General features: G+C 47.9%; 1 protein-coding gene across 4 annotated transcripts; it reads right to left on the bottom strand.

The window, feature by feature from the left end:
• Positions 1-376: 376 nt before the first annotated feature.
• Positions 377-9,522, bottom strand: LRRC30 (leucine rich repeat containing 30). Of its 4 annotated transcripts, none has more exons than XR_015153471.1 (5): positions 9,138-9,522; positions 6,784-6,845; positions 5,916-6,088; positions 3,891-5,666; positions 377-1,397 (listed from the first exon to the last, which is right to left on the bottom strand). XR_015153471.1 is itself a non-coding variant. In XM_086372355.1 (3 exons), exon 1 carries the CDS (start codon positions 9,131-9,133, stop codon positions 8,228-8,230), a length of 906 nt encoding a protein of 301 aa, XP_086228481.1. In that variant the 5' UTR covers positions 9,134-9,416; the 3' UTR covers positions 377-1,397; positions 6,784-6,845; positions 7,346-8,227. The 4 variants fall into 4 exon arrangements, 2 of the variants coding, with proteins under 2 accessions (XP_086228481.1, XP_086228482.1); XR_015153470.1 differs by lacking the exon at positions 9,138-9,522 and adding an exon at positions 7,346-7,561; XM_086372355.1 differs by lacking the exons at positions 3,891-5,666; positions 5,916-6,088 and having other exon boundaries at positions 7,346-9,416.
• Between the last annotated feature and the right edge of the window lie 1,393 nt (positions 9,523-10,915).

Genomic DNA, 10,915 nt, shown 5'->3' with positions numbered 1-10,915 from the left:
TCTGATGATTACTTAATTCTCCCAGCAATGATTTGTGACATGTACGCACTATTGCCAACCAGGGCGGCTCAGGTGAGCCTTGGTGTCCAGGGTTTGTTTTGGTTGGGAGTTTGTCTTGGAGGCATGGAGCTCCTCTGTGGCTGACCTTAGCACCTGGGTTCCCAGCCTCTCCAGAGGTTACACAGATATTGTGTTGCCCAAGACCCTACCATCAATCACAGTGTGAGTGCAGACTGTCTGGTATGACCCACGGCCCCAGGTAAACAAAGATGTCTTTATGAGGCAGGGTATTCCAAAGGCTTAGAGATTATTTCCCAGGAGTTTGTCAAAGGCCAGACCTTTCTTTGAAATGTACAGAGTTTCAACACCGCAGACCTGCTGAGTCAACTTTTTATTGCACGCGTCATGTGATTTTGTCAAATTCATCCTTGGCCTTTGCACAATAGATGATGACCATGAAGGACTCGACCTTGGTGGTAAAAAAAAAAAAGGGGGAACCTGCTCATCCTGATCAAAAAGGATTACATTGCCTCTTCAGCCACAGAAGTAAGTCAGCTAAAATGATGGTAGAGGATGAATCCCTGAGCCCTTGGCAAGTTCATTTACAAACTAAGGAGGTCAACTCAGTTTTCTATAACCAACATATTACATGGTCAGATGAACACTTGAAGTTTTCTACAACAAGCATATTAGATTCATTTCTGGGAGAGTAAACAGATTTCTTGATTACCAACAACAGAAAAGTAATCATGATAACGAGAGGGTAACAGGTAGGAAGGCCAGAGGTCCCCAGGCGGAAGGAGGAAATAAACTGCAGTTGCAGACGTTTCTTCCTTCTCTGCACGAAATTAAAAGAGGCTTCTTTTAATTCTGTGTTGATGACACCTGGTTCTGCCTTGAGCTAACCGATGTGTTTTTCTTATGGAAATGTTTTTCTTCAGCGATGTTAATTAAACTATGTATTTGCTTTGGAAACTGCCTTTCTTCAAATTGGTTCTGCCTAAGACTAACTTTTTTTCTTTTCTCAAACCTTGGGCTGATAATGGCTCAACAAACCAGTACATTGTTTTATGGCTGAGGGATGATACATCCTATCTCAAAAATGCATATTGTGGGTGAGGGGCCTGGTGAAACTCCCTCAGCCTTGAGGTGTTTCTTTTATCTGATTAGAAGCTTGCTAACGGACATAAAATGCCTTGCAAAAAGCCAGCTGGCAGGCACTCTTTCTGTCCCCTTCTGATGTCTATGTCAGAAGCTTTCCCTATCTCTATTATACTTTAATAAAACTTTGCTACACAAAAGCTCCAAGTGGTCAAGCCTTGTCTCTGGCTCTGGATCAAATTCTTCTCCTCCTGAGGCCACGAATCCCGGCGTAGCCCACGGCTCACAGCAGCAACCTTTCAATAATAAGAAAGCATGAAAGAGTAAAACATAAAGAAGATGTTCATTCTTCTTGCTAGATTGTTTGCACTACTCCTATGATTTCCTGGATGAAAATATTCCTGAACTTGTACTCACACACCTTGGTGGAGAAGGATCATACCAGAACTGTATTTTCAATTTTCAAAGTACTTATGTATTTCAAGATTACTCAGAAATTCTTATCCAACACAACTGTAATTTGCCCTCCTAGAATGAAGGGAAATAAAAAACCAAATTACAGTCATTAATTTCTAATTTCCCCACTGCAGATATCATCCATTTGTGGTTTTGATTAAAACAGTGGAGGCAGAGACGTAATGTTATTAAGAATCAAAGAAACCAAAGGAAGAGCCGTTTTGCAGGTTTCTGTGTGTCTACTTTCAGGAGTTGCTTTGGAAAATTTATAGCCTAATTCAAGTTTGACTCACATGTGTATTTGGACAGGGATGCAGAGAAAGCATGACTCATTACAAATGTTCAGGTCAAGCTCTGAAACAGATTATGCTTTCTCTTCTATAAGACATTTCAGCTCTGTGTACCCAAATGATAATATTTCATCAAATCCAATTCTTTCTTCAAAAAATGGGAAACAGATAATTAAAAATTCCTTCTCTTCCAGAAACATGAGAAGCTTTAAATCTTTCATTCCCTCTGGACCTCCAAGCCAATAAAAAGAGATGGAACCCATACAATCTAGATATCTGCAGACTCCTGGATTCACGCGTCACAAAGCCTTAGCTCTTTTCATACTTTTGAAAGTCAACCAAAAGTAAATTATATTTTTTATGGTACTACAAGGAGATACTGATTTTGATCCATTGAGTCAAGGTTTTTGGCTTTTATTGAGTAATTGCAATGACTCTAAGCTCAGGTAGCTATGCACTGGGACAGGAGACAAGGAGAAGATAAAGCAAAAAAAAAAAAATATATATATATATATATATGTATATATATATATATATATAGTCTGAATTTCAAAGCTAAGAAAAGCTTAAAGTGAGTTGACTTTAAAGTGAATTCAATCAAGGAAACTGGAACCTCAGTCTTACAACCCTATAGAAATGATTTTTGCTACCAGAATGAGAATGGAAATGAATTCTACCCTAGAGCTGACAGAAAGAAACGCAGACCAGCTAAACCTTGATTTTAGAGACATCTGTGTTGACCTTCTAACCTACAGAATTAAAAGATAATAAATAATAAAATAAGTGAATTCAGTTGCCTCATTTTGTAGAAAACTGAAGCCTGGACAGGAGACGTCACCTGTACAGACTTGTTCACTTTTTCATTACTCGTTGGATACGTTATGATTGAATCTCTTCCCTATGCTGGATGAGAAATCCAAGACAGCCAAGAGGACAAAGTCCAGTGGCTTTGCATTCCGGGGACCAGCAACATCCAGGAGCCTTGCCACTGAGGCTGGAATACAGATTTGCCCCAGTGGCATGTCCTGGCTCCTCTGGGGAGCTCAAGTTACTCAAGGCTGAAGAATATGGGGGACTCTGATGCTCCAAGGGTGACTCTAGCTCATCCTATGGAAGCCAGGCATCCTGTAAATTTCATAATGTATATTTCCCTCAAGAGCATCCAGAATTAGTTTGACGCTTTCCGGAAAGACTCAAGTTCATGTTCATTTTCTGTCCTGTGCTGAAATAAGAAGAAAGTTTAAGCAGTGGGAAGCAAGATCTCTCCTTGCAAATAGATTCCTATGACACTACTAAAAAAAAAAATCTGCATAGCAAGCTTGATGCTAATAGCTTCCAGTTATGCTCGCCTAACGATGCCCAAGCTCTTACAAATTCATTATGAGCCCTCTCTGCTTCCCTTTTATTACTATGCTGTCCTTTTTTAAAATTAGTAATGCTTTGGATTCAACGTATAACTTAATGTGTACCTTCAAAGAACACTCATAAAAAGTTCTTTTCTCAACAAGGTCAAGATTGTTCCTATTACTATATATAATAGCTTTAATTTTCCTCTGAATTTTATTTCATTTTCTTACAATCTATGAAAAGTTGTATTTTGGTGTGCTTGGATTAATTATAATTACCTGATGGTATCAATACTTAGTTGCACATTTAATCTAGGCTGGGAATTTTGTGTTTCTCTGTTTCTCACATGGTGATGAAAATAAAATTCTTCAATGGGATAAGAAGATAGAGAACCCACGGATACCTAAGGAGGTATTGTTTAGGATGGAGTTGTTTAGTCGCTAAGTTGTGTCTGACTCTTTGCGACCCCATGGACTGCAGCCTACCAGGCTCCTCCATCCCCCACTACCTCCTGGAGTTTGCTTAAATTCGTGTCCATTGAGTTGGTGATGCTACCTAACCATCTCATCCTCTAGCATCTTCCTATTAGCTAAATCTAACAGCTTGAATGTTTGCTTTTTTTGAAAAAGACCATTATTGAACTCGTCTTCTGTTTCTCTCATTTGTAACAGAATCTTAGAGACTGTCCAGACTCACCGTGGCTGATGTACATTACTGATGAGAAGCACCCCAGCGCAGCTTTGAGCCTCACCCCCATCATCTCAGGATGTTGACACTTGTATCGTCTTCCAGGGACCAAGCCCACAGGGCTTTCATCTTTCACTGTGTGTAACGCTTAGCCACCCACATGCATATTCAGTCTGTGCTTGGAGGCATAGGAAATGGCATTTTAAAATGCAGTAACCATTCCCACAAGAAAAGGGTTTAAAGTATCTGTACAGATAATGACAGCTTTCCTTCTCGATCTCTTTGCAGGAGTGCCTTGCTGTGAAGGACAGGTGCATCCCGTCTGTCTCTGGTTACTACAGAGAGGCAGTACATTGACTCAAGTCTGAGAACAGAGTACATTACTTCTATTAACCATTTACTAAGTCAACAGGTAACTAATGACGACACGCTTCTTTCTAATGTGCGGCAGTTTTATGCATTTAGTGGTATTATTTCTCGAACAGATGTGTCTTTTCAAAGCCATCTTCCTTTCTTAGGAACAGAGGATTTCTTCTTAATTATGGGTTTGTAAGCTGCTTCAAAAGGTGTCTCTGAACACACTACTGAGATCACTTCTTACTGAGAGCTTGGTGACATGCAACCACCCCACTATCAGGATGTGAACAGTCAGCTCCCTACATCAAGCCCCCAATTAGCTTGCATTCTTTGGCTAAATGTACTCCACAGCCCTTGCCGTCAGCCTCAGGGCTTTGATTTCAGAAGTCTTAGAAATACCTGGGATTGATTCGAACGTGGCAGCATCAAAACTACAAAAGATAAGCAAGATGCATTTCACCGCCCGTCAGCAAACTGTAGGGTTTGACGGCAGACACCAAGCGCTGTATCAAATTCCCTCCACGTGGGTGTTTTGAATAACCAAGCACATTAACCAGGTTTGTGCTCAGCACTTCCCTTTATCAATAAAAAAGGAGCATTCACAAAGAATCAATATCTAAAGCCCATCGGGCAACTGCTATTACTTTCATGCAGTCCTCAATGCTGACTGTTCACAAAGAAAACCTTGCTTCTACACCTCTGAAAGGCACCGATGGAAGCTGCCAACCACACTGATACCACCCTTTCCTTAAGAAGTATAATGAGCTCTCGGGTCACCTTCAAAATATGGTTATGTTCTTTCCCTGGAGTAGAGTTACTGTGAAGTATCAAGTGACTGAAAAAGTGAGGAGAGGAAATAAAATGATTGCTCAGCAGGAAAAGGGTGAAGGTGGTGCCCCAGCCTGACTCTCGGCCCAGAGCAAGGTCATGGAAATTCAGCATGAGCCCAAGTGGGTCTTCGGCAGCAGACACCAGGGGACACGAGCGGGTGAGATCCTGGCACACACGATGTTTGTGTGACAGCTGCCTGTATGGTCTCCAGCTCCAGCCACTGTCCTGCTCTGCAAAGAAAGCCTCACACTGCCATTTCCCTCTGAGTCATGAGGTCGAGTAAGAATTCCACTGATGTCTTTAAATAGTCTTGGCTCCAGCAAGTGAACTTGGGTGAGGTTACTGAGTGTGCCTTGTGTGTGCCCAGCAGGGATAAGCAGATCTCCGGTTGCTGCTGGGGGGCGGTGGAGGGGGGAATGTGGAGGGGACTTCAGCTGCCTCCCGTAACACTGCTGAGATCTGTTTGCAGTGGTTCAGCACAAGAACTCATGTACCCAGGGTGTTCACGGAACAACAGCATCTGATGATAATGGCAGGAATGGGCCTCTTTGACGGATGGGATATTGACTTTGGGGTCCGGTGAGGAATCCATTTGTCCTGTGAATAAGTTACATGGACACACCCCTCCTTGATCAGCGCTTAGAAGAAAATGGCAGCCCAGCACCCCCGCCACTAAAGCTGCCTAAGTCAGCACCTGAGAATGAGTCCCACAGCCCCCTGGGCTGTGCTCCCCTCCCCCATGCGGGGCGAAGAGGGTGGGGGAATTAGGGTGAGACGGCTGCCAAGAACCGGGGTTTGACTGATTCATCCCAGTTGTGTCCTTTGGTTCTGAAACTTGGGGCTCACCTGCGCCACACACCATCCAGTGTGCTCCCTTTGCTTTAATCTCTCCTTAGCCGGGATCACAACTTGCCACACTGTGGAAACCCACGTAGGTCTGCCTCTCTCAGCACACTTTGAGCTCCTTGGTAGAAGAAGCTGAGCCTTATTCCTTTCGAGGTGCCTGCCCAGGAAAGGTGCTAACAAATATGAACTTAACTGAATTAAACTAAGGGCAGTAAGAAATTAGATGATCCCGGCCACATCCCCCATTCCTGTCTTGCTATCGTCTGCTGTGTGCTATAGACAAATGTGCCAAGAAACCTGAGCGCTTGGGGGTCCACAGATCCAGATCTGTGGATTTGAAGGCATTGTACGTTCGCTGCCACGTTCATTCTAATTCTTGATCTCTGAACACACAGCGACATCTCAGGGGCTCTCGGCTGGGACGGTGACAGTGAGGCCCAGTGATTCTCGCGGCAGGAACGCTGCAATGGCTCGTCCTGATTCTGCGTTGAACTAGCAGGCGTCTAACTCTTGGAATTGAAAACAAAGCAAATAATATTCTTACAGAGCCTTTTCTCCAAACAGCTTTGCATCACTCAACTCATTTGTAATTTGTAAAATTTTGAAATAAGTGAGATCTCCAAAGTGTTTTATTTCATTGATTTGTTTATTTTTGGCCACGCCCCTTGGCATGTGGGACCCTTGTCCCCCGTCAGGGATTGACCCTACACTGCCTGCATGGGAAGAGTGGAATCTTAATCACTGTACCACCAGGGAAGTGCCTCAGCTAATTTTTAAAGGACCACAGGTGAAAGCCAAGTAGCAAACATCATCCTCCTCTGAATATGAACGGGTAATGACTTTTGCGGGTGGGCTATTTATGCCTTACCTCCTCTTTCCTGTATTTTGAGCTTTTCCCCTGGTTGTTAGCTCACCTCCGAGAACGTAAATCTAGGAAGAGAGGAGGAGTGAAATTACAACAGGGGAATGTAACCATCGGCCAGTGTCTCTAGAAAAGCTTGAGGATGTGACTGGGCGCAAGAGAAGGACTGGAAAGAAGATGGACACTGAGTGTTGGCTCTGTTTGTGTTTAGTCTCTGAAAGCCAGCACGCTGCACCCCGTCACCCACCCCCAGACGTCAGCATGAGCGGCTGGACTGCTGCCCTACAGTCATTCTGGAGGCAAAGTTCCTGTGGCTTGTCTCCCCCGGGACTCAAGGGGAAGCTCTGCTGGATTTGGTCATTGCTGGAAGGGCTGGGCGCCAGCTTCTCTTTGGTCCCAAGGGATGCTGGATGGAGACAGAGGTGTGGGCATGTCTTGTTGGGGCTATGTGGCTGCAGGGTGCCAGCTCAGGGACTGAAACCAGATGGTCTCAGCCCCTCCTATATTATACCTGGCCCACAGTATGTACTTAGTAAACATTTCACTTTTGGTGAACATTGAATCATACCTGCTATCCTCTCTTCCAAAGGCTGAATCCCACAGCTCCCCAGAAGACTCAGAATTATTTTTCTTTGGGGAAAGAAAACCCAAGTCCTCTGAAGTGAAGTGAAGTTGCTCAGTCGTGTCCGACTCTTTGCAACCCCATGGAGTGTAGCCTACCAGGCTTCTCTGTCCATGGGATTTTCCAGGCAAGAGTACTGGAGTGGGTTGCCATTTCCTTCTCCAGGGGATCTTCCCGCCCCAGGGATCGAACCCAGGTCTCCCGCGTTGCAGGCAGACGCTTTACCCTCTGAGCCACCAGGGAAGCCTCTATCCACTGATATTCAGAAGGAGATGATATTATGCGGGTTTTTGGGAGAGGCCAGCAGACTAAGACTCTTTGTGACCCCAAGGACTGTAGCCCATCAGGCTTCTCTGTCCATGGGATTCTTTAGGCAAGAATACTGGAGTGGGTTACCATGCCCTCCTCCATGGGATCTTCCCATTACCCAGGGATCGAACCCGCATCTCCTGCATTGCAGGTGGATTCTTTACTGGTGAGCCACCTAAGACGCCCATTTATAGGAGTATACTGCTGCTAAGTCACTTTAGTTGTGTCCGACTCTGTGCGACCCCATAGACGGCAGCCCACCAGGCTCCCCCTGTCCCTGGGATTCTCCAGGCAAGAACACTGGAGTGGGTTGCCATTTCCTTCTCCAATGCGTGAAAGTGAAGTCGCTCAGTCATTATAGGAGTATACAGAGCTAAAAAGCAAACACCTGCTTAGAAGGGACGTTCAGTACAACTTAGCACATATTAACACAAGCCTTGACCCACAGCAACAGGAAGAGGAAAGGGTTTAGACTAGGGAAGTTCCTGCAGGAGTCTGTCAATGCCTCCAACGCCCACATCAGGTGTGTTTTCTGTCCTTCAGGTAACTGACGAGCATCTCCAGACCCCCCTCCAGCAGCTCGGGCAGAGGCTTGGATAAAGGGTTGCGGGAAATGTGCAGCCCTTTGTCCATGGGGTTCCAGGCGATCCTGGTCAGCCTGCAGAGCATGTAGAGCTCCGCAGGGAGCATCTGGATGTCATTGTTGTTCAGGTTGAGCAGCTCCAGGCTTGTGAGCAGGCAGAGCGAGCGTGGGAAGGTGTGGATGTGGTTGCCCTCAGCGATGAAGATCTGCAGGCCGGCCAGGCACTGGATGCTCTCCGCAATGTTCTCCAGGCGGTTGGAGCCCACGTGCAGGAAGTCCAGCTCCTTGAGCGAGAACACGCAGACGGGGATGTGGGCGAAGCGGTTGTGGCTGAGGTTCAGCTTGCGCAGCCGGGACAGGTCGGCGAGGCTGGTGGGCAGCTGGGACAGGCAGTTGTGCGACGCGCTCAGGACCTCCAAGCTTCGGCAGGCACCCAGCTCCGCTGGCAGCTCGGTCAGGCCATTCATGTGCACGAACAGGACTTTGAGGCTCTGCAGGAGGCTGACCTCCCCGGGTAGCGTCTTCAGGCGGTTCCCGCACAAGTTCAGGACCACCAGCCGCGTCAGCTTCCCCAGCTCGGGCGGGACCGCCCGGAGCTGGTTGTGGGACAGGTTGAGCTTCTGCATCTCTGACAGGCCCCACAGGAAGTCGGGCGCGTCCGTCATGCCCTTGGTGACCAGGCTGAAACTGACATGGCGCAGCCCCCGCTTCAGCAGGCAGCGCGGGTCCCTCCCAGGAAGCAGAGCATCGTCCCAGGAGGAGAACTTCTGCCTCCCCCGCAGGAGCCCCCGCCCCAGGGGCCCCTTGTCCTTGCGGCGGGCCCCAGACTGCCTGGCCCCCATGTACCTCCTTCCTCCAGCGTCTCTGTCGCCACAGATGGGGATGGAGTCCAGACCCCGCTGCTAAAGTCCAGCAGGGAGCCGATCTGGTGATGGGAGCCGTGGCCCGTGGTGCCGCAGGTGGAGTAGGACTGGGGGGGATGAGGGGGATGGGAATCCCAAATGCCCGGCTCTCGGGGTCCCTGGTGCTTGGTCCTTGGGGTCCCAGATGCCTGACTGTGGCTCCAAGAGCTGCGAGCACCCCCGACTGCTTTGAGGTGGCTTCTCTCAGAGAAGCAGGGCTGTAGTGACACACTTGTCCCCCAGGCTGCGGAACTGAACTGCTTGGTTCCCTCTGAACGCCACGGGGCAGCTGTCCCTGTCACTCTGCCTGCACTTTATTGGTCTGGTGTGAGCAAGCAGGTCACGGCGAGGCCGCCTCTGACTGTCCCCTCTCGGCTTCTCGGGGGTGTCACAGCTGAGCAGGGCGATTAACCGGCCCATCTCCAGAGAGAAACCAAGGGGGAATATTGAAGCCAGGGTGTCGGCAGGTCTCAGGCTCATCCCAACCCCAGAGCAGAGCTGGGCTGAATGCTGGTCGCAAAGCTATTATTATATGTTCTCACAGCCAGGAATTGGTAGAAGTGATACACACACACACACACACCCCGATTCAAATTGCTGTGAATCACAGATTGTGAAAACAAGTAGCAGAAGGAGTCTTGATGCCTGGAATCCTCCAGGCCAGGGTTTTACACGGTGCTGGACAGAGGTGATTTCTTGAGGAGAGGGTGAAGAAGGGTGCAGACTCCACTCCCATTTTCTCCCAGAGGAGCTCTGGGGTCACCTGTTTCACAAAGAACTCCTGGATCTGTTCAGGTGACTCCAAATATCAGGACAGCACTTGAGTGATGGCTTAGTAAGGAAAACACGGTGCCCATTGTCCTGGAAAGTGGTCTGAAGAGGCTCCCTGGTACACACCTCCTACTCTCTCCATCCCTCTCTCTCTCTCTCTCTCTCTCATTGAACAAGTTACCTTATTCCCCAAGCCACTAGAGTCAGCAGTTGGTGTCATAGACTGAACTGTGCCTGCCCTCCCACCAAGATTTCCAATGTTGGAGTCCTTCCAGTAACTCAGAATGTGACCGTGTTTGGAGATGGGGCCACGTTGAGGACACGGGGAGCAGATGGCCATCTGCAGGTCAAGGAGCGAGGCCTCAGGAGCAATCTACCTGTTCTCACCTTCTCTTAGATTTGCAGCCTCCGAAACTGTCAGAAAATACATTTCCCTGTTTAAGCCCCTCCATCTATGGGGAATTTTATAGCTGTACCGGCAAGCCTATCCAACTGGGGCACTGGCAGACACTGCATAGGTGAAAAATCCTAAAACTAAGTCGTGGTTCAGGGAAGACGAGATATTGAGGTTGATGACCCAGGTTCTGAGAAAGGGCTAACGGGCTGTGGGAGGCTGGCTTGGCCCGGAGGCCTGTGGCTTTCGCTGGCAGCAGTCCTGGTCGGGCAGTTCTCCTGGACAGTGATACTGGTCCTGTGATCGAGGTCTCAGAGCTGTCACCACCAAGCCTGGAGCTCGAGCTGGGCTCTGGCTGGGTGCCACCCCTGGGGAAGCTCAGATCCCTCCACGGAGGAGGAACAGCTGGACATGGAAGACAATGCCAGGCCATTCCTGCCCCACTTGGCCTCTGAGAGACATCTGGCCCCTTTTGCCTGACGAAGCCCCTGGCACTCCTGGACAAAGGTGGAAATCTTGAATGTTTTTTATAATGGGATTCTTGACTGTTGTAGCTG

The sequence above is a fragment of the Bos grunniens genome, chromosome 24, assembly GCF_055505025.1.
Source record: "Bos grunniens cultivar Pamir isolate PY7600 chromosome 24, Bosgru_T2T1.0, whole genome shotgun sequence".
In the NCBI taxonomy this organism is placed as follows: Eukaryota; Metazoa; Chordata; class Mammalia; order Artiodactyla; family Bovidae; genus Bos; species Bos grunniens.
This window is presented reverse-complemented; position numbering and strand designations above follow the sequence as displayed.

Coding starts and splice junctions, on each gene's coding strand:
- LRRC30 (XM_086372355.1), bottom strand. CDS start 9,133: ATGGGGGCCAGGCAGTCTGGGGCCCGCCGCAAGGACAAGGGGCCCCTG.